Genomic DNA, 24,192 nt, shown 5'->3' with positions numbered 1-24,192 from the left:
AAAATGTTTTTTAACACAACCCTCTTCAATGCTTCTGTTATATTTCTGCTAAATTAGACAATTTACGTTTCTCATGTTTCTTTCTGGTTTACATCATTTAGGTGCGTCATTTTATGACTAATGCAGGAAGATTATCTTGTGTTTTGTTTATGAAAGGAAACTATCAACATTTCAACAAACACCATCATATTTAACATAAACACAAACAGGTAGGGATGCACCGAATATTCGGCCACCGAAAATTTTCGGCCGAAAATGCCCCAAAAGTGCATTTTCGGTTTTCGGCCGAAATACTTTTATCACCGAAACAACATGGCCGAAATGTTGTGATGACGCAAACAGAAACCGCAACCTGCACGTGCTTGTCTGAAGCAACATGTCAGCGGTGTGGACGTGTTTCAGTATATCAGAGAAACACCCACGTCTGCTTCATGCACAAGCACTGACAGCGAGAGCTCAGAGTTGTTCATGTTCTCGATGAGAAGAGGACCAGACTTCACTGTGAAACCGAACGCAATCTTTAACAGTGGGCATGTTTTAAGCGCGGAACACACTTCAATCTGGCGGCAGCGCGCGCGCGTGAACGCGATCATCTGTGAGCGCGATCGATCATCTCTTCCTAAAGAATAAACATGAATGAACATCTAAGGTGTGTTGAGGATACATTACAACTTACTGTCACGTATCATATGTGGTGTAATCGCTCAATCAGTGTTTCAACGGCGGAAAGACCTCAATATAACTGCTGTAAACTAAACAGTCATGTAGCATCACATTTACCTCAGGCACCTCAGTGTCCACAGCTGTTAGTTCACTAGAAAAATCAACTCTTTCACTAAATATATGACCTATATTAGCCGTTATATTCATTATATTCTACTTAACCTGTTAATGATATCTTGATTATTTCATGTATGTTTAAATAAAATGACAGACACTGTGTATAAATGATTATATTTCAACAACGAATTGGATAAAAAACTATTTTATAATTAGATTTAGAAGTTATTGCAAAAACTGCCTTATGTGAAGTGTACATGTTTGTGTACGATGTTATTTGAGTGTTGATTATTAGACCTAAAAATACATAGCAACTGAATTTAGGCTAATAGTTTGGGCTCTGTTTTTAACCTTTAATATTAATGTGCAAGTAAGGGCTCCCTATATAGTTTAGAGCAATATATTCAATAAACTTTTAGTTATAATTTAATTCATTTAAGGACAGACTTTTTTTTTCAGTTAACCAATAAAAATAAATAAAAAGCCATTTTGTAAAACTGCTGTACCGAACCGTCAGTTTTGTGTACCGCTACACCCCTATTCTACAGTTAACATATGGGCTATGGCAGTCTTTGCTTTGATACACTATTATGTTAAAGGCCTACAGAGAAAATAAATGTATCTTTAAGCAGTTGCACTTGTTCTGAATGCACTTTCTTGTAGTAGTCCTACAGAGAACAATTTTAAATGCACTAGACCTAAATGCACTTTGTTTTTATGAGAGAACATTTAATTTAAAAACCTTTCTGTAGGCCTGTACATTATTATTTAATGTACAAATGAGTGGGGTCAAGTTAAACATTTTATTTTGAATTTTATTTTATACTGTGCATTGTTGCAATGTGCTAAATAAATATTGGCATAACTTGTAATTGATTTATTCTTTGAAACTTTAATATTAATGTATGCAATTGCAATGCCTTGATTTTAGTAAAGTTAGTACACAGTCATAGCCATAAATGCAATGGTACTAATAATTGGCATAATTTCTTTCGGTGTTTCGGTTTTCGGCTTTCGGCCTTGGTTTCCTCTTTTTCGGTTTTCGGTTTCGGCCAAGAATTTTCATTTCGGTGCATCCCTACAAACAGGCGCAATTTCCCTCCAAACTCAGTCATATCACGCTCACATTGCGCTCTAAATATGCAAAGTCTCACCTCATTCCGAGAGGGAATTGATGTTGTATGTTAAATGAGTTTTAATTCAAACTAACACACACTCCTGCAGCAGAAGTTGCTTTCATTTCCTCTCTGGACATCCAGTTTTTCGACACTTCGCGCTTCCAGGCTGCCGTACCAGTGACGTCGTTTCCAGCCTAAACCGGAAGTGTGAGGTGGCTGGCCGGTGATATCAAGATGGTGAGTCTAAAACTGTTATTTTGAAATAGTTTATAGAAGTGAAGTAGAAACGAGCTGACGGATTGATTGTATTGACTGGTATGTCGTCGCATGGTGTCTGATGTAGCGATATATCTAACCACGGTGCAGTGAAAATGAAACCAATGGCAGCAGAAGTTAAATGTGCTGCAGGAATCTTAACAACAGAAGCAGCTGGTCGTGTTGATAAAAGCAGTGAATCTGTGACCTGTGTTAGTATCGCTCTGTTCTACACACACACTGAACTGTCACGCTCGAGTTGTGTTGAGTTCAGCATTGACAGTATTCAGTCTGAGCTGCGACTGTGATGTGGCAGTGAGAACATGGGCCTTGAACTCAAGTCAACTTATTTCACCATGAGAACACTCATTTCTGACAATTAAATGGTATTTATGCAGTCTATATATATATATATATATGTGTGTGTGTGTGTGTGTGTGTGTGTGTGTGTGTGTGTGTGTGTGTATGTAGGGTAAACGTAAGCTCACCAAAATCTACATTGAGACATTTTAGTGCTCAGGGTATTGGTTTGAGTACAAGAAGTTATGTTAAAATGAAAGATTGATCCAGGGCTCTCAAGTTTTGAACTGAGTTCAGAGTGAGATTTTGGCGACGGCAGCAGGGGTTTGGGTGGGGGTTCTGATCTGAAAAATGACACTAATTTGTATAAATAAATAATAATATTTGTATTTTATTTAATTTAACATTTCTGTGCGTGCGTGCGTGCGTGCGTGCGTGCGTGTGTGTGTGTGCATAGTATTAATTCTTGCATTTCTCTATTTCAAAGAAAGATGTCAGGGAAGAGGTAAATTAATAATCCATAATAATTTGGAATATTTTTTTGCAGAATTTACTGTGTTGTAAATATAATTTATTCTGAAGCAATAGTCTCACCAGTGTTCAATCAGATTTGAGATATTTAAATCTGCATATCTTTTTGATATTTTTACCTTTTATGAAGGGCATTTTCCCATAATCTTATTAAATATAGGCTATGCTTCAGTTTTCATTTTATATTCTTAAATTTGATATATTAATAAGACACTGTAGGGCTGTTGTCAATCAAATTAAATCATTTACACTGAAAAATTCTATGAGATTGTTTTAAATATTTTTGAACATAAAATTAAGAATATTTTTGAATATACAATTAAGAAATGTTGGAAAGAAAACACTAAACTAAACCACCAGTAGGTGGCAGAATGTAAACTTTGTTGTTGCGGGAATATCTAAATCTTACCCGGATACAGCAATGCTATTTTCTGATTGGCTGTTCGGAAGCTGTATTTTTTATTTGATTGGCTGGTGCGTGGCAGGGCCTTCTGAGCTCTATATGTGGAAGTCACTTGATTCCTCTAATAGCAGCGCAATTTGGTGGGCATTATCCTGGAAATTTCTCTGCGTGAGAAATACAAGGTGTGGCGTGTGAGCGTGTGAACGGGTTGAAATGCGTGTGTCTCACGCCCAATGCGTGAGACTTGAGAGCCCTGATTGATCTCTCACACAATGTTTTATTTTAAATGACAAAAGCATTTAAATTAAGATATTAGGGGTGTAACGGTACACAAAACTGACGGTTCGGTATGTACCTCGGTTTTGAAGTCTCGGTTCGGTACAGCAGTTACTTGCACATTAATATTAAAGGTTAACAACAGAACCAAAACTATTAGCCTAAATTCAGTTGCTATTTATTTTTAGGTATAACAATCAACACTCATAAGCTTCACATAAGGCTGTTTTTGCATTGATTTCTAAATCTAATTTATAAAAATGTTCTTTTTAAGAATAATTTTATAAAGATTAACTTGAAGTGACAACCATGAGTTAATATTTTTATGAAGTATTTACATAGACATTCAATGTGTTTGATCTTAAAGGGAGTACACTGAGCTTTATTGGAATGGCAAACCTTTTTTTAATTCATAAATAATATTAAATAAAATTTAAAAGGACAATTTTGCTTAATAAATAATCTAGGTCATGTCATAAATTCATACATATTTAATTATGAACAGCTATTATTAAAATATCTATGAAATTATACTTTTTCTTATTGATATCACACTGAAGCTGACATTATTTTAAAATATATTCAAGTTAATTGTAATTATATTTTACAGTTTTACTGTTTTTACTGTATTTTCATCAAATAACAAATACATTCTGCTTTTGGGACTTCATAAAATAAACAAAAGGGATTTCTGGCACAGAATGAATTAAGATGAAAGTTATGTCACAAATGAACTTTATTTATTTTATAGTTAGAATTGATTTTCAGGGGATTTATATGTCAAATTCCACAATTAAATCAGTTGTACAATCAAATAATTTTTACATTTTCTACAATTATGTGTATCTATAAAATGCAGTAAATCAAAATATGGTAAATCATGTGCAAGATGTCATAACAGACATTGTAAATGCTCTGCTAGAATACATATCATTTTCTGTCTACTATGACTGTAGATTTCATTGCAATGTTTTGTATTTATTTATCAAAAACTACTTAAAATGATCTATGTACTCAACACTTGCCTCAGAGTGAATGCATACTATAAAAATTATGTTTTGGTGTAATTTCATGATTTTGCCCACAATACACATTACTGTTTTTACAGTCAGTTTATCAAAGAATATTAATACGTTGAACCATTTATATAAACAAATAAAGCTTGTTCTTTTTTTTTACCGTGCTTCACAAGTTTAGTTGTTAATTAATAAGAGATAAATAATATAAATTTCCTCTCTGTTTCTCTTGCAGTCTGCCATATTTAATTTCCAGAGTCTGTTGACGGTTATCTTGCTGCTCATCTGCACCTGCGCGTATATTCGAGCTCTCACTCCCAGCCTGCTGGATAAGAACAAAACGGGGTATGTATACTGCCATCTGCATTTATATAGCACACATTCTGACCTTTTGAAAACAAACATGCCATGGATTTAAGAAAGTCCTTCTGCTTTAAGCACCTAAAGACAGGTGTTTTAAAAGTTAAAGGGATAGTTCACCCAAAAATGAAAGTTCTGTCATCATTTACTCACCCTCAAGTTGTTCCAAACCTGTATGAGTTTCTTTGTTCTGCTGAACACAAAAGAAGAAATTTAGAAGAATGTTTGTAACCAAGCAGGTAGAGCAACTATTGACTACCATAGTAGGGAAAAAAATACTATGGTAGTCAATGGTTGCTCTATCTGCTTTGTTACAAACTTCTTTTGTGTTCAGCAGAACAAAGAAACTCATACAGGTTTGGAACAACTTGAGGGTAAGTATATGATGACAGAACTTTTTGGGTGAACTATCCCTTTAAAGATCCTGTCCAAACAGGTCTGGTTTTGTTTTATCATTTTTAAACACTTCCTCACAACTAAAGTGCCCCTATTGTGCTTATTCGGATATTACCCTTCATGTGGTGTGTAATATTAGCTGTTTGTGAATGTAAAAAGTCTGCAAAGTTTCAAAGGTCAAAGTGCACGACATTTGGAGTTATTGACTCCTAAAAGAAAGACAAGATTCTGAGCTGCTGAAATGAGTCTTTTAGGCCCCGTCCACATAGAGGCGCGTTTATCTGTATACTGAAAAATTTTGAATTGTATTAGCGTTTCGTCAAGACGGATCCGGCGTTTTAGGAGCCTATTTTTTTAAACCGGGTCCTAGAGTGACTAAATCTGAAACCGACACCCTTGCGTTTTCGTGTGTACAGCCAGCCAATCCATATATTTTGTGAAACAGTGATGTCATCACACCACTTCCTGCGTGGGGAAGACTAGAAGGGATACAGCTACGGCCACTGGGCATGCGCACATCAATATTGCGTCATTTAATTACTGTATTATCGGATAGGGAAAGCACTGGCTTCGTGTGGATGTGGCCTCAGTGTTAAAGGGATAGTTCACCCAAAATGCAAACTCGGTCATTAATGCTGCCTTCACGTGCTATCGGAAATTTCCTACTTCCCATTTCAGAAGTCGTGATCACAAGCTTGTTGCATTCAAGTGCTTTGTTGTCGGAATGAACAGGAATCGTGGAGGACACCAGGGGCCTGTACCATGATGGTAGTTTAACAAACTCAGGATTACAGGATTAGTTTTGAGTTGACAAAACCAAACCAATCTATTCAGGTTTTGTTGGTCCCATGATGCTGATCAACAGCTTTCTCTGTCAACTCAGGCTTTAATCCTGAGTTTTGGTGTGACATCAGTAGTGAACAGCCAATCACATGCTGTGGATCAGTGAAACTGAGATTCACTTCTCGCGAGAGAAGCAGTGAGATTAATTTCTCTCTTCTGCAGAATATTACATGATTTAAAAATATATTAAGAATTTAAACAAATTTACACATCAAGAAGAAATGAGCTGTCTATGGAAGAGGACAACTTAAAGAAAAATCAAGTAAAAGTTATTAAGTTAGTGTAGTTGATATATGGAGAAAATGTAACATTTTAAGCTCACATGTAGTATTTTTATAGCTTTATTTGTTGATTTTAAAGCTTATTTGTATGACATTTTTATAGGCTATTTATATAGATTTTAACAGTGCCTATTAATGATTGATGTGTAATTGATTAAGGGTATAATAATTACATAAATTATATCTAAATCATTCAAAATTATTATTATTATTATAAATAAGCATTGTTAAAAGCCAGATGCTTTAGTCTTTGAAAGCCATTTGCTATGTAGTGACCTTTAATTTGGAGTAGAAAAAGGGGGAGTGAATTTATCAGAGGTGTGTCACTTTGCTCACAGCTGATTGGTCCAGTTTCAGTTTGAGATCTCTTATCCAGAACATAACCTGCCCCGGAGCAGATTAGCCGTGGAGCACAAGTTACTATGGAGATGAACACAGCTAAAATCCAAACCACTTTAATGGTACCTAAAACCCAGGATTGGCACAAACTAAGCTAAACATATCTGGCTAGCGACCTAAACCGGCTTCATGGTATAGGCCCCAGGTTTATTCTTGCCTATTTATTGGAGAAAATCTTATTAAAACCAAAATTATATGTAGTGTCACATGCACTGACAACCATAAACAGTTACGATGCTATCCAGATAGTCCACTTTCTGCTGATTCTGTATAATTTCGGTCAAATGCAGGCTGTTTTCGCTGTTTATAAAAATACAATACGCATCAAATGATTATTTGTATATGTAACACTTGACAAGACAAGACAATCTAGCTGTTTTCGGGGGGAAAAAACGAATAAATCATACCTGTCACAGCAGTAGTTACTATGTTTAAAGTTTATGGCACGCCCATCTCGGGAATTTGGGTATCAAAACTATTTCCGAACTTCCCAGTGGTAAACGCGACATCAGAGGGTGTTCATGTGCAATTTTTCCCTAGGAAACTCGTATTTACGATAATTCCGATAGCATGTGAAGGCAGCATAATTACTCACCCTCATGTCATTTCAAAACCCGCAAGACCTTCCTTCGGAATCTTCGGAACATGTTGATGAAATCGGAGAGCTTTTTGTCCCTCTGTTGACATGCGACTAACACTTTGACACTTCAAATATTAATTGAGCTGTTTAGTCCAAATTTTCTGAAGAGACCCGATCGCTCTATATGATGAACAGTTTGAATTTAGGCTTTTATTCACATATAAACATTGATCAACGGACATAAACAGAAGCTCAACAAAAGTGTTACGGGTTAGGAACGACATGAGGGTGAGTAATTGACAGAATTTTCATTTTTGGGTGAACTATCCCTTTAAAGCCGTTTCACATGGGACGCGGCTATCGCAAGTGTCTAGTTAATTTTCAAAGAGAACACGTTTTTTCCATGCAAACGTGTTTGATCGTTGCACTTGTGTCTTTCGCAGCATCTTGTGGATGACGCAGCATTATAAATTGTGGCACTCCGAGTCAAAAAAAAGTTTTTCTACTTTTAAAAAACACGCCTCTAGAAAGATAGATTTAGCAGCAGAATTTCAACACTCAGAAAGGAGTTTATAGGCTGTTCTGCGTACACACTCAATACAGCAGCAATTATACTTTAACACAAGTCAAAAGTCTGATTGGTTTAGGCATAGATAAACTTCCCACATATGGGCTGTCAGAAGCATATCTCCATTGATTATCTGGATGACTCCCAAGGGTCCCAGCTTTGGCACAAAGTGACCCATTGAGGTCACAAACCTGAGTTCCTAGACTCCAGTTTGTCTGTCAGATGGTCTTTTCATCTCCCCTGGGTGCCAGTTGCTCACCCCACGAACACACGGTCTTGTAACAAACAATACTGACACATACACACAAATACACAGCTTCTTCATGGTTGGAGTTGGTCAAACTCTAGCTCTGATCAGGAAACTTTTCCAAAACATACTGATAAGATGTACTTTCTCTCTGTAAGAGGTTCAGACAGTATTCATCATTATTCTCTTGTGATTGAAGATGGAAAGTAAAGTAAATTCTTTAACTAAGAATTGGTCACGTAGGAGACAGGCTGAAGTGACCCGAGTGACCTAGGCTGTCATGGTCAGCTAGAAGAGTAAATATATGTTTTAAAGTGTGTTGTGTGCTTCACTCACAAACATAGAGAGAGCACGTTCCTGTGGAAGACTGACTTCTAAAACTAACATCTTCAAGCTTGAAGAAGTCATTCAAATCGTTTTATATTTAGATGGAAAAAAATATTGATTAATATCTTGATTACATACCACTCAAAAGAATCATATATACATTCAAGAATCCACCCCTTCACTTAACTGAGAAAAGGTCAGGGAAGAATCTCTATATAAGTGCCTTTTGTGCAATTGCAAGTGTGTTTGTTTTATTTGTATTTATACTTGTTGTTTGTTTTTTTTTACTTTTTATTGGCAAAGGTTTATTTATTATTTATTCAACATTATTATTAATTGACAACCTCTGCCCAACAAAAAATAGTTATCGTGACAGGCCTACAGCAAAAGCAAGGGACATTAGACGCCACTGTTACTGTTAGTGTATCAAGTGCTAAGGAACACTTTTAGTTTTTGCGCTGGAAGTGGTACCAGAGCAGAGTAGACCAATCACAGCAGACTGGACCATCAGAGCAGAGCAGATCAATCACAGCAGTCTGGGTCATCTGATCAGAACAGAGTAAGCCTATCACAGCAGACTAGAGCATCTGACCAATCAGAGCAGAGTAGACTAATTACAGCAGACTAGGCCATCTGACCAATCAGAGCAGAGTAGACTAATTACAGCAGACTGGGCCATCTGACCAATCAGAGCAGAGTAGATCAATCAAAACAGACTGGGCCATCTGACCAATCAGAGCAAAGTAGACATCAGACTAGGTGGGCCATTTGATTTAAGTGTGTGTTTACCTAATTGTAGGATACCTTCAAAACAAAATTAGGAACCTTTAAAAAAAGCATAACATTTCCAGAAAAAAAATCAGGATTTTTTTTTCTTTCTTCGAGCCAAAAAGTGAACAGAAATCTACTCTATTTTTACGATAAAACATCCTTTATTTACATGCATAATTTATTTAATTTAAGTTCAGTGTCATTGTTTGTTTTGGGGAGATGGGTCTGTGAAATGAAGTGATCTTCTAATGTTGAACTCGAGCAGCAAGATGTTCACCACATGTTTGGACTTCAGATGACAGGACCAGGAAATGAAGGTGATAATTCACATCCAGCGATCCGATCTTAACAAACATATGCGTTATCCAAGACAAATTAGCTGGAGCTGCTACATTTTAAAGTAATGGTTTTCACACCCCCTCAAACTGCACACAACTGAGCCTTGTTTGTTACCAGTAACTGTTTGTTTTCACGGTGACATGCTTCCTAAGATGTCCATTTTGGCATTTATACTGCAAAGTACTCATGGGCAGAAACTGGCAGCCCACAAAGTAAATGATCGGGTGAAAGAACATCGAACATTATATGGATACTTCAGCGCTGGAAAGATGAATGTGTATTTAAATTGGGTCATTTATGTAGTAGAAATGTGAAATTGTTTTAGAAGTTGGTGCCTTCTAGACTGAGAAAAAACAGAAAATGTATTTTTGGCTCATGTAGATGAACGACAACAACTCCCAGAATGCACTTGCTTCGCTGCCCTACGAGGCCACTCCCAAGCCACACCTACGGTTACATCTCTTGCCCACCACGGCACCGCCGTGGTCATTTTTATAGTAATAAAATCATTTAGTTCAGTTAGAGAACAGACACTGCAATGAAAAACTGAATGTGTCTGCTCAATACAGCACGAGCCGAACGAGAGTCGCAGCACAAACGCAGCAGAGTCAGATTTCATCCATCAGAGAGTGAGGAGCTGACAGACCAGATGATCGCGGAAGATTTGGTTTCAAAGCGAAATGCGCCTATTGGATGAGTTTGTCATTGTACCGTTTTGTTGTTGTGTTTTCATTAAGAATAATCCCACAATTCAAGCAACCCACCCCTGAATTGGCGCTAATTCTAGGGCTGCCACTAACGACTATTTTTATATATCGATTAATCTATCGACTATTTTATTGATTAATCGATTAATCTGTCGACTAATTTCACAATAATTTCCAATAAAAACATTTAATTTAACTTGCAACGTTGGCCTTCAGTAGTGTACTATAAAAGAGTAAAAATGTAAAAAGGTAAAAATTTGTAAACCAACATATTAAAAAAAGAGAATATCAGCAAATACTTTTTATATAGAATAGTGTTGTCACGATACTAAAATTATGACTTCGATACGATACCAGACTAAAATACCTCAATACCGATACTGAATCCATACCATGGCAAAAAACAGTAAAATAATTGAATAATATGACAGAACTTACTATTCATTGTTTTATCATTGTTTTTGGGTTAAAAAAAACCTAAAAACTCAGTTGGCCGGCATGTTCCTGCCCGGTTCTTGCCCTACCCTGCTTCACACAGAATATGAGGTCCGGCCCTTTAAGAGCTGCACGGACCAAATTCATTGTAACACCCGATTTCTAACTCAACTCTGTATACGTTCACTAAAGACATATCCGACTGCGTTTACCCGAATACTCGCCAGGACGTGCATTTTTACATATTTTTTTACCATTCAAACCCAATAATCCGCAAAACTAGCGTCGCAATCTGTCTGAGTGAAAGCCGGCTGCGCGTGCTTCAGGTCAGAGTCCGGCCGCGCCGCACTTTTCTGTTGCGTTCCTTTTTCCTGACCGGAGCAAAGCACTTACTTTGCACCGCACCACTCCGTTATGAATGACCGAGCGGCCATGCATATTTTACATTCTGTGAGTGAGATCCCACCCCTATGGGTGGGTTGAAAACATGCGGAACTAGCTCCTACTACTGGCTGTAGTCTCTAGCCTCTAGCCAAAAAAGCCTCCAATGACACTAAATGACGATATTTGCATCATCAGAGGTTTTTTTTCCAGACAAAAAATACAGAAATCTCTCATCTCAGGGGGATATGAGGGAGGGAAGCAGCCTGACAAGCCAGACCCACATCAAGATATTGGGTCTGGGAACACACCATTGGCAGGGCTCAATCCGAGGGGCGGGATAAACGGTTGCCTTTCAAATTCCCTCTGCACGCAATAGGATAGCGCTACAACCAACCAGAGCAACGAAGAAGGTGAAGCGGAGCTAGTTGATAGATTAAACTTTCACCGTGTCCGGTCGGCAAAACTCCGAACACACCTTCCTTTCCTATGAATGACTTCAGTGCCGTTCTTTGTTCTTTTCTCAAAGAAAAGCTGCACTCCAAGTCTTCCAGAGTCGCGGCCAAAGCCGATTCGAAAGACCGCTGTTCGCCAGCTTCTTTGATTACAAGTAGTATGCGGAACCGCATCAACTCTGCCGTCATTATGTTAAGCCCGCCCACCGACTCTATACACGATGTGATTGGCCTGACCAGAGTTTGTTTTTTCCAGCTCTCAAGCCAACGGAGAGTTGCTAGACAACCCTGGCTGCAAAATTAGATTTGCTGCCGCTAGGGTGCGTCTAGATTTCTAGGCTAGGAGGAAAGCACAGTCAATGCAATATACTACTACTGATACAAAGCTTAATGCTAATCGCTAAAGTACCCCTTTAAGTCATGTTTGTATGATTATTGCAAACGACAAGGTTATGAAACCTAAAGGTCGCTTACTGGAGAAGTGTGTTAAAGGGTTAATTCCAAAAATGAATTAATGAATAATTAATTATCCCATAATTTACTAACCCTCAAGCCATCCTAGGTGTATATGACTTTCTTCAGCCAAACACAATCAGAGTTATATTAAAGGGTTAGTTCACCCAAAAATAAAAATTCTGTCATTAATTACTTACCCTCATGTCGTTGGACACCTGTAAGACCTCCGTTCATCTTCAGAACACAAATGAATATATTTTAGTTGAAATCCGATGGCTCAGAAAGGCCTCCATTGGCACAATGCACTTTACACTCTCAAGAACCATAAAAGGTACTAAAGACGTTGTTACAAAGTTCATCTCACTACAGTGCTTCTACAATAACTTTATGAAGTGACGAGAATGGTTTTGGTGCGCAAAAAAATCCTAAATAACGACTTGTATAGTGATGAAGCTTCGAAGCGTTATGAATCGGCGAATCAAATCATGATTCGGATCGCGTGCCAAACTGCTGAAATCACGCGACTTTGGCGATCCAAACCACTGAATCATAATGCTTCGAAGCTTCATAATGCATTGTTTTGAAATCGGTCATCACTATATAAGTCGTTATTTAGGGTTTTTTTGCACACAAAAACTATTGTCGTCGCTTTATAAAGTTATTGTAGAACCACTGTAGTGAGATGGACTTTGTAACGACGTCTTTAGTACCTTTTAAGGGTCTTGAGAGTGTAAAGGGTATTGTGCCAATGGAGGCCTTTCTGAGCCATCGGATTTCAACTAAAACATCTTCATTTGTGTTCCGAAGATGAACGGAGGTCTGACGGGTGTCAAACGACATGAGGGTAAGTAATTAATGACAGAATTTTCATTTTTGGGTGAACTAACCCTTTAAATAATATCCTGGCTCTTCCAAGCTTTATAATGTGAGTGAATGGTACCATAGATTTTGAAGCTCAAAAAAGCACATCTATCCATTATAAAAGTAATCCAGGGGGTTAATAAACAGCCGTACATGAGTCGAGTTCCGGCGGAAGCGTGACCTCTGACATATTGGCGAACACGGAAGCGCATAGGATAGAGCAAATCACCGGTCACGATTTGGAAGTCCAAATTTAAATTTCGATATAAGCCCAGCCCTATTTGTTTGAACCGCGAGAGACGTCTACTCTCACCTAAGCTTACGCTACTCCTACATCCGACGTCATGCGTCGGGTCAGAGGTCACTCTTCCGCCAAAACTTGACTCATGTACGGCTGATACAGGAAGCCAGTGATTATAGTTTATGAAGTAATAAATATGGATATTTTTGTTACAATGCATGGCTTCACTTCAGGAGGCTTTTATTAACTCCCTGGAGTCATATGGATTATTTGTATGATGGATGGATGCACTTTTTTGGGCTTCAAAATCGAAGGTATCATTCACTCCCATTATAAAGCTTGGAAGAGCCAGTATATTATTTAATATAACTCTGATTGTGTTTGGCTGAAAGAAGAAGGTCGTATACACCTAGAACAGCTTAAGGGTGAGTAAATTATGCATAGGATAATTTTCATTTTTGTGTGAACTAACCCCTTAAGGCCTTGTTTAATTTCGGGGAAACAGAGGCCAGGTTTTCTTCCCGGGGCTCTGCGCAGACTGTTGACAGTGGATGTTCTCACTGACCCCTGTTTGTTGTTTCTGTTCATGCCAGATGCCCGTCTGCCCGTAGATCTCCATTCCGTCAGGCGTCTGTTATGACATTTCAGCCCCTGTGAATCTCGTCAGTCATCTAGTTCTGCCCCCTGTAATCTTGTGCTTCACGCTTCCTACACATTCAGCGGCCCGCTGCTTTTTCTTTAACTCGTCAATGTCTATTTTAAGCCACGAAATCCAGCACAGGGGCCGGACTAGTCTTACAAGTCAGACATCAATTTTTTTTCTTTAAGACTGTTCATAACTTTTTAAAATGAGTTGCATAATAATTGGCCCAATTTGAGGGAGTTGCTCCTAACTAACTGCTAGTGGGACAAACTACAGTAGGGGCCCTATTCTAACGATCTGAAACGCAAGTGTCAAAGCGCGAAGCGCAAGTAACTTTGTGGGCGGGTCTCGGCGCTGTTGCTATTTTCCCGGCGGGATAAATGGCTCTTGCGCCCGGGGCAAATCTAAAATGGGTTGGTCTGAAGTAGCTTCATTATTCATAGGTGTGGTTTGGGCGTAACGTGAATAAACCAATCCGAGCGTCATCCAACATTCCCTTTAAAAGCAGGTGCGCAAGTTCCATTATGGATTGCTATTATTATGGCGTATTTACCAGGCGCACGCCAGGAGCGGTTCACAGCCGAGGAGACTGATGTGCTTGTAAGAGCAGTGAAAGACAGAGAAGTGAAGTTGTAATGTTGTACATTATGGTAAAGGTGATTTCACAGTCTTTTTTTTTTTTTTCAGTCTTTCAGTCTTTACAGTTTTTCAGTCGATTTGTTTTCCTGGTTCTTGACGGACAAACCAATTTGTCAGATGTCCTTATATACATATATGTCTTGCCACTATTGGGCAAACAGGTCTTATCCTTAATTATTACAATTAGCCTGAATCATTTGTAAGCTAGATTTATGCCTATTTTTTCACATATTCGTGGCACACCACAATGATTTCCGTCATCTCATGTGTTAATATTTTTTTAGTGTAACAATTTATGATTTGCAAAAATAACTGTTGCATCTGTGTAGATTACATGAGCAAAGTGTATGCGCGTTGTGCACGCTATACATTATGGTCAAGCATGCGCCCTTAAAATAGCATAATGAACAACGCGCAACGCGCCACTGACTTTAGACTAGGTTTTTTCTGGTCAGTGGCGCAATTGTTTAATGGAACAGCAAAATAGCACCAGGGATTGTTTGCGCCGGAACACGCCTCCTTTTTTGCGCTGAACCGCCCAGGGAGCACAAGTTCATTCACTAGTTTAGCGACGTGCTTCTGTGGAGGGAAAAGCGCGCTTTGCGCGGGTGCAAAATAGGAATGACACATGCGTCGGTGTACAAAGTCAATTGCGCTGGGTGCAAGATAGTGCCCTAGATCTTAAAGGTGCAGTGTGTAGTATGTATGAGGATCTATTGACAGAAATGCTATATAATATACATAACTATGTTTTAAATGGTGTATAAAGACCTTACATAATGTACCGTTATGTTTTTATTAATTTAGAATGAGCCATTTCTATGTACATAATTCGCGTGTGCCCTTACAGTGAAGTTGCCATTTTGCGCCGCCATGTTTCTACAGTAGCCCTAAAAGGACAAACTTCTCCACAGAGCGATAGCTACTCTCTGCTGTCTCCCTGTGTTGGCCACCATATCTTTGAAAGGGAGGGGTGAGCGGTGGGTGGTTGTAATTCACAACCTCACCGCTAGATGCCGCTACAAATTCACACAGTGCACCTTTAAAGGGATAGTTCACCCAAAAATGACATTTCTCATCATGTACTCACCCTCATGTTGTTCCAAACCTGTATGATGTTCTTTCTTCTGTTGAACACACAAGATGATATTTTAAAGAAAAACCGACGGTAGGCATTGGGTCTCATTCACTAAGCATGCGAAAGAATCCACACCATTATTAGAGAATGAGATCCATTGACGTGTTCCTATTAGGAAGTCAATGGATCTCATTCACTAATAATTGAGTGGATTATTTCATATTTGTACGCACAGGAGAACTTCTCACGAAAAATCTCTGCCTAATTCACAACACGTGCGTACACGCATGAATTTGTTCTTAACCTCGTTCTGATGTTAGTGAATGTGGAGTATTCTAAATGAGCGGCCGCGTGCATGAGCTTAGTCATTTGCATAAAACAAACCCCAACCATCTCCATATAAGGGCTTTCCACACACGCTTTCCCTACAGCCTTTCGTCACTCTCATCAAACTTGCCAATGTTCACAGACACGCTTTCGCCCGGATCCTCGAGCAATGTCAAGTGTGCCTTTCTCACCAGTTCTCACAATAAACACCTTTTTATAAAGACCCAGTATACTGACCTCTCATTACAACCTTCTACATACACGTATATCTGCGTTATTCAGAAAACTATTATTAATACACTGAAAAAACAGGAAAACACATATTGTCCAATTGACTTATATATCATATTATTTGCGATCTATGCAACAAAATTGTTTCTCTTCTAAATGATTGATTGAATGATTTCTTTGCTTTCCATTACTGTAATTCTCTAAAATGTCCACTCTACTCGATTAAATTATTTAGGGTGAAGGTGAACCAATTAAGTATTTGAAAATGATTTTTGCTTAAACTGTAGTTCCCAACTTGCTTTGCTTGGGACTTGACGAGTAGGGTAAAATTGTTTAAATTAAGTGTTATTTTATGTGTTTTTGGGCATAATGAGAAAAGGGGGTGACTTTATTGTTTATTAGTGTTTAATGTTTAATTATGTTGGAATTATTAGAACCATTTAAATTACACTGGGTTACCATAGTGGAGAGGAGCGGAGAAATTGCTTAGGCTGTGAAATGAAAGCTAGTTTCAGACCAACTGCAACAATGAGCCATTAAAGACCTATTAAGATCATTTTAGGTAAAATAGCTGTAAAATTATAAATACAATCAATAATAATTATTTAATTGTTTATCACTTTCAACCAATAGGTGGCACAGTTACGAAATTGATGTGGTGTGGTCAGAATAAGGCAGGGGTAGGCAAGTTCGGTCCTAGAGAGCCGCTGTCCTGCAGAGTTTGACTCCAACCCTGAAAAACCCTCACCTGCCTGTAGCTTTAGTAATCCTGAAGACACTGATGAGCTGGTTCAGGTGTGTTTAATTAGGGTTGGAGCTAAACTCTGCAGGACAGCGGCTCTCTAGGACTGAACTTGCCTACCCCTGGAATAAGGGAACAATGACATGCAAAGTTTGGTGTCAACGTCATTGCAGAGATATAGCCTCAAGAGGCCTTTCATTATAAGTATGGGCCACATGGTGGCGCTGTCTCGAAACCTTTTAAGTACCTTAAAGGCATGGTGCTGATGACACATACCAAGTTTTGTAATGATACAACAATGCATTCGTAAAGTATAGCATTAGCATTTTTTATCATAATACTGCTTTGTAGTCAATGGGAATTTTATGTTTTGTTCTGTTATAGCACCACCAAGAGGCACAATCCCACCATTTTTTATGTGTCCTTGGAGTGAGCCCATACATGTGTGTGTCAATTTTGGTGAAAATATCTAATTGTGTTTTGGAGTTAGACATTTATGTGAAAAAACACGTAAAAAATGACTGACACCTGGATTTAATTGGATTTTACTTACTATCAAACTACCCCTTACTATCAATATTTTGACATTTGGGTATTAGTGTTTAGCTATCAACCTATGTTTCCAAACTTCTGACACTGGTTTTGTCTCAATCGGAGTAGCGGTTTCGAAGATATCAGCTAACATTTTTTAAGCGCTAAAAAATACGCTGCACAAACCATAAACCGAAACCTGGCAAGTCGATGTAACGAGATTACTTTCGTGAAAATAAGTCAACCACACCCAAAGTTATAAGCATTTGAAAAAACAAATTCTCCACTAGGTGGCACTGTTTCGAAACTTCCTGGGCTCCTTCGGAGCATCGTGGTGATGAACCATACCAAGTTTCGTAACAATCCGTTCTTGAGTTCATGAAATACAGCATTTTAGCACATAATTCAAAATGGCCGACAGCCAAAATGGTCAATATGGTAAAATTGGATATCAGTCGACTCTGCATTATGTCCCGAATCTAACTAGACCACTTTTATGATTTTGGATAAACGGTTCAGAAGTTATAATAGCCCTTTTTTGTATCTCCGGACCAGTAGGTGGCGCTGCACCGAAACGCTGCATGTTGCCTCAAGTCATGCTTGTGATGACATGTACCAAGTTTGGTTTGGATACGATAAAGTGTTGCAGAGATATAGCCTTAAGTGTATTTTTGTAACCGCTACGTAAAATTTGTTTGTGCTTTGTTTGCGAACGGTTGTACGGATCAACTTGAATTTCATAACTTTTTGTCGGCATGGTCTGAAGATGATCTGTTTCAATTTTCGTGAAAATTGGAGCAATGACTTGATTCTATGATGTTGAAATTGTGAAAAAAAAAAAAAAAAGTTTGATTAACTTAATTGATTCATGTGGAACCGATGTACATGATTAAATCATGTAAATCCAACACACCTTTTTTTCCCAGTGTAGTTACATTTATTATATAATTTTATACATGGATTATATAATACAATTAATGCGATATAACTTCTTAACATGATTATAAGGTCGTACAGAGTAAGTGCTTTTTTTCGTACGAGTGGTTTCAGTTTTTCCTATATTTTTTCGTAAATTTAGAATACATTTCATGACGAAATTTTGGGTGAATCGTGATTTGTTCTTAAAATCGTTCGTACGCACAAATTTGTGCATACGCATGCTTAGTGAATGAGACACAATGCGTGTTTGAATGAACTGTTTGATTAACAACATTCTAAATATCATCTTTTTAATATTACTTAAAATCATTTTACCCTTTTTGCATTTTTGTGGTCAATTTTATCATAAATAAGAGTGAAATTTCATAATTGTCATTTAACCTTTTGGCAAAAGGGTCTGACAGTTGTTACATTAAAACCAAATTAAAGATGTTACATTTTCTGTGGAGTGCATATATAACTTTTGAGATACTACACTGTAAAAAGTTGCTGCCTTAAATTAAGTACAACCAACTTGGCTGTTTAAGTTATTTCAACTTAAATTACTTTAAACTGACTTTTAAAAAAATCTTGTATAACTGCTCAACTTATTTTGATAAGTTAAAGTAATTTTAAAAATATGTGGTCATAACTGAGATCATAACATGCTTTACAGTGTATGCAAATGTTGCATATGTAATACTATTATTGGTCATTTCATTTGTATTTTTTTATTTAAATGAGTAAAGTCAGTGGACAGTTCCCAGAGCTGCTGCTGTTGTTGGTTTCAGTTTTAATTGTTTTACATTATATCGATTAACCTTAAACCCTTTCCTTTTGCCCTCAGATTTCTTGGAATATTCTGGAAATGTGCAAGAATAGGTATGTAACATCATAAAAGCTACCATGTCATGTATGGTTAGTTCTTTTTTAGCACGATTTATTATGCTGGTGGTAATGATCTTTTACGTTATCTTTCAGGTGAGCGCAAAAGCCCTTACGTGGCGTTTTGCTGTATCATCATGGCCTTCACAATTTTATTTTCGGAGTAGCATTTGAGGATTTGGAGCAGGCAGAGATGATTTCCAAGAACAGCTACAAGATTCTACAGCAGGGAACAACATGTGTGATTGGGGCGACATTCAGACTATCTCGGGCAGAACTGGGCTTCTGTTAATGCATGTGGAAGCAGCTACACCCTGAGTGTCTCTCGGCCTCCTGGACTTATTTTTGTAAATACAAATTGTGATTGGTCTCCATGGTGATGCTCCAGTTGTCATTGACTCATGCACCCAAAGCTGTTCTGTAACATGTTTGTTGTTGAAGCCAAATTGCTTGTCACTGACAGTTTTATTATGGGACACTGAGGATAAATCCGATGCACATAGATGTGCTAGATATCATGCTTGTTAAATTGAATCTGCTAACTTTTTGTTTTACATGGAGATGTGGCAAAGTTTGCATTAAAAGATGAATTTATTACAGAAATCTTGATTTAAATGTCGATTTTTGTCTATATAGTAGAATAATAGTATGGATCCAGATATCTGATATGATGATAAATCAAGTAAAATCAGCCATTCAAATTATTTAATGTGCATAAAATATTTTTATAATCTGGCATAGGTCAAAATTAAAAGTTTGAAAAATATGCTTGATATCTGCTTCCAATAAGAAAATGCTAATATCGGCTAAAATCTGCCTGTTGTGCATTCCTAAATGATATTAGGCTTTTTGAATAGGCAAATGTATAGGTGATTAAAAAACTAATGCATTAATTTGTTAATTAAATCGCCAAAATATAGTTTTCAACCATTTTTGTTTTAAAACACTAGAACTTTTGCGCCAGAGAAACAATCGCACAGCCATCTTTAGAGTTTTGTGTTTGAACATCCGTTCATATTGTATATTTCTACGGAAGAATAATTCGATGGTGAAGTGGATTTACTTATTGTATTGTTTGAAGCGGAAGTCATGACAAATGTCAGTAGACCGGGGAGACTTAAAAACGAGCCGTTCACGATATGGAAATACAAACCGGAAGACTGAACACAACGACGACGAGCCCGACGCTGAAAAGGGGCGTGGCCACACAACATCACCGTCGACCTGCATGACTGCGGTTACGCCCACTGAGTGGCAAAATGTCTAAAAGCTGATATGTGACGGGGTGTACAGCAAACAAGCTAATAAACAAAGTTTTTATAAGCTGTCGACCCAAAATAAACGAGGGTTTAAGGAGACAAAAGTGGATACGGGTAATGAGACGTGAAGCATCAGCAGGAAGAATGGGTACATTTTGGGATCCTGACACTCAGTAAGCCGACGTGTGCAGTAAACATTTTGTCACTGTTAAGTCAAATATCCAAATGTCAGCTTTATATATTATATTTCCTGTCACTGTTTCTGTTCCCCTCTGGGTGTAGTTCTCAGTGTAATATAACATGTCGTGCTCGGTCTCAATTGCCTGTGTCCAACTTTTGTGTCCTTAACAAGCGGCAACCTCCCGCAGTTTCTCTTGAAGCCAATACAGAAGTAACTTAAACTGCAATTCATCGACTGGCTGACAGGCTCCAGAAAGGAGCAGAATCTCATTGAGCCCCATGTTAAAATGCCCAACTTTACAGCAGAAAAACACGTTTACAGCCTGGTACAAATTGTGGTTTTGGTTTATACGGCTAATTTTGCCCTTCATGACAACTGTGAGCGTTTTTTTATAACTCATTCATTTACATTATATAAAGCCTTAAAGTCCTGCATACTTAAGGGCGTGGCCACTTTGACTGACAGGTGGATAGCCATTTATCTGCTGTCTGTTAGTCATCGCCTCTTTGCCCATTTTCTGTTATCCGAGAGTGACGCGCTGACAAGATGGCAACGGCCAGCTCGACCCATACCTTATGCTTCAAACGGCTCTTCAGAATCCTATGGGTGACGTCACAGACACTACGTCCATATTTGGTCGTTAAACACTTGTTTTTTGGGTCAACATCTTATAAAAACGTCTGGGTTTTTGGTTTGTGTTTTTTAGCTTGTTTGCTGTACACCTTGTCACATATCAGCTTTTAGACATTGTTCTGTTTTTTGTTATAAGTCAGAAATGACAAGGAGGCCGCTTCGATTCGATTCGATTTGATTCAACTTTATTGTCATTACACAAGTACAAGTACATGGCAACGAAATGCAGTTTAGGTCTAACCAGAAGTGCAATAGCAGCAAGTGCAGGATATACAACGGTTGCATAAGTGCAGGACATGGATATGTACCGACAGAAATCTTGATTTAAATGTCGATTTTTGTGACATGTCTGTATAGTAGAATAATAGTATGGATCCAGATAGCTGATATGATGACAAATCAAGTAAAATCAGCCATTCATATTATTTAATGTGCATAAAATATTTTTATTTTACAACATAAGTCAAAATTAAAAGCTTGAAAAATATGCTTGATATCTGCTTATGCTTGAAATATGCTTGACCCATTTTTTTTTGGGTCGACAGCTTATAAAAACTTTGTTTATTAGCTTGTTTGCTGTACACCCTGTCACATATCAGCTTTTAGACATTTTGCCGCTTCACGCAATACAAAGTCAATGGAGACGGTTTGATTGCCCCCCCCCCTCCTCCTGGCTGCATATGTCAATATTCATGGTACACTGGATCTTTGGTAAGTTGTAAGTAACACTATATGGAGTCCAAACTTTAGTTTAAACTGATAATTGCGTTTTCCCCTATAACTCCAGTCATGCAGCAGCTCTTCTGCCACTCGTGGGGGGGCATGTTCCGGCGGGAAAGTGACATCACTGCATACCCTCTATAGCAGAGCTAAATTGCAATCACTGTTTCTTTATTTTTGCTAGTAATACAAGAAACCCATAAAAACAGAGGGATAGACGTGTTAAAAATAGTCTATTGTACTAAATGCCAAAAGTGCATCCCAAAAGTGATCTCTGCCTCCAAGCTTCTTTATTTAAACTGGCAAGTTGAGTTTAGTTTATATCCCAGTCAGCAAATGGTACATTCTCTCATAAAATGCTAAACTTAAAATGTCAGGTCATTAAAAATGTGACCGAATATCCACAAATCATAACACATTATGGTTTTTAGGGTCATTTGCATGTGATCACAAATCTGTCAGTTCACACAGGAGGTACTGAAGAAGTTATTGGAAAAATTGTTTTCTCTGGCAATGTTTGAGCCGTAAATCTGTGCAAACTTCAGCCGTGCGTGACTGCGATCAAAGTAAAAGCTGTATAGTAAATCACTCATCAAAGTGTGAGGATTTTGTCTATTAGCCATTGTAAAAACGTTCAAGACGGACAACAGAGAAGACTCATTTTGTGGAGAGGTTCTCCTTCAACACCCTCCAGATCTTTGTAGTTCCTCTGATGTCTTTGGATCACTATGCTTTTGTTTTTTGCGAGCAGAAATTGAGATTCTATTGTGAGAATCATTTCTTTAAATTATATTTTCTTGTCAAATTCACTCTTCAATATGGAAGAGCAAAAATGTAGCAGTTACCAGTTCAGGGTTGACCGGTTTGCGCAACAAAAACCAGCACAACTGCTATTCAAAACCCACCCAATCACGGCCAAAACTAGGCCAATCGCATAGGCATTATAAGGAGATTATATGAAGAAAGAGAAAATGTCATCAAAACTTTTCTGAAGACAGTCGGTTCCCTTCAGATGTACACCAATCAGGCAATGTCCTAATATTGTGTTGGTTCCCCTTTTGCTGTCAAAACAGCCCTGACCCATCAAGGCATGGACTCTACTAGACCCCTGAAGATGTGCTGTGGTATCTGGCACCAATATGTTAGCAGCAGATCCTTTAAGGCCTGTAAGTTGTGAGGATCGTTGCCTCCATGGATCGGACTTGTTGTCCAGCACATCCCACAGATGCTCGATTGGATTGTGATCTGGGGAATTTGGAGGCCAAGTCAACACCTCAAACTTGTGCTCATCAAACCATTCCTGAACCATTTTTGCTTTGTGGCATTATCCTGCTGAAAGAGGCCACAGCCACCAGGGAATACCGTTTCCATGAAAGGGTGTAGGGCCTACATGGTCTGCAGCAATGCTAAGGTTCTGTAAAAGTGTCAAAGTAACATCCTCATGGATGGCAGGACTCAAGGTTTCCCAGCAGAACATTTCTCAAAGCAACACACTGCCTCCGCCATCTTGCCTTCTTCCCATAGTACATCCTGGTGCCATGTGTTTTCCAGGTAAGCGACGCACAGGCACACGGTCATCCACGTGATGTGATGACCACTTTTGATGGATACTGACCACTGCAGACCGGGAACACCCCACAAGAGCTGCAGTTTTGCAGATGCTCTGACCCAGTCGTCTAGCCATCATAATTTTGCCCTTGTCAAACTCTCTCAAATCCTTACACTTGCCCATTTTCCTGCTTCTAACACATCAACTTATAGGAAAAAATGTTCACTTGCTGCCTAATATATCTATATCTTCCTTTAATATATATATATATATATATGAAGACATAATTAGTGTTATTCACTTCACCTTTCAGTGGTCATAATGTTATGCCTGATCGGTGTACATTTCACACAACCTTGAAAACGCAAGCTTGTAGAACACATCATGTTTTTACTTTCAAACGTGCAGCGCTTGTATATTTAATCAAATTATCACCTTTTGAAGTTTAATAATCACATTATGCCGTATGGCAATTTGTTCTAGCACCCCCAAATGTAAGACCTCTTGAAATTGTAATTAAAGACCCCCTG

The 24,192-nt window shown here is 38.1% G+C and overlaps 2 protein-coding genes across 6 annotated transcripts in view; one reads left to right on the top strand and one right to left on the bottom strand.

The window, feature by feature from the left end:
* Window positions 1-2,053, bottom strand: part of xrcc4 (X-ray repair complementing defective repair in Chinese hamster cells 4) — a 70,695-nt gene extending 68,642 nt beyond the window's left edge. For 2 of the 4 annotated variants that reach the window (XM_079804143.1, XM_079804142.1), the window contains exon 1: window positions 1,935-2,053. In XM_079804143.1, coding sequence (XP_079660269.1) covers window positions 1,935-1,939 — 5 coding nt within the window. In that variant the 5' untranslated portion in view covers window positions 1,940-2,053. The remainder of the gene's footprint in view (window positions 1-1,934) is intronic. The other 2 variants (XM_079804141.1, XM_079804144.1) reach the window with 2 other exon arrangements.
* Window positions 361-21,873, top strand: tmem167a (transmembrane protein 167A). Of its 2 annotated transcripts, none has more exons than XM_079804146.1 (5): window positions 361-649; window positions 2,005-2,135; window positions 4,915-5,024; window positions 19,283-19,317; window positions 19,417-21,873. In XM_079804146.1, the coding sequence occupies exons 2-5, from the start codon at window positions 2,133-2,135 to the stop codon at window positions 19,485-19,487; spliced, it is 219 nt and encodes a 72-aa protein (XP_079660272.1). In that variant the 5' UTR covers window positions 361-649; window positions 2,005-2,132; the 3' UTR covers window positions 19,488-21,873. The 2 variants fall into 2 exon arrangements, with proteins under 2 accessions (XP_079660272.1, XP_079660273.1); XM_079804147.1 differs by having other exon boundaries at window positions 634-649; window positions 2,040-2,135.
* The last annotated feature ends 2,319 nt before the right edge of the window (window positions 21,874-24,192 follow it).

Source organism: Gobio gobio, assembly GCF_949357685.1.
Source record: "Gobio gobio genome assembly, chromosome: 22".
NCBI lineage: Eukaryota > Metazoa > Chordata > Actinopteri > Cypriniformes > Gobionidae > Gobio > Gobio gobio.
The sequence above is the reverse complement of the archived record's forward strand: the minus strand, read 5'-3'. Positions and strand labels throughout refer to the sequence as shown.

Excerpts from the sequence above, each read along its gene's own strand:
- tmem167a (XM_079804146.1), top strand. Across the intron at positions 5,025-19,282 it reads CTGGATAAGAACAAAACGGG|ATTTCTTGGAATATTCTGGA; the intron begins GTATGTATACTG and ends TTTTGCCCTCAG. Across the intron at positions 19,318-19,416 it reads CTGGAAATGTGCAAGAATAG|GTGAGCGCAAAAGCCCTTAC; the intron begins GTATGTAACATC and ends GTTATCTTTCAG.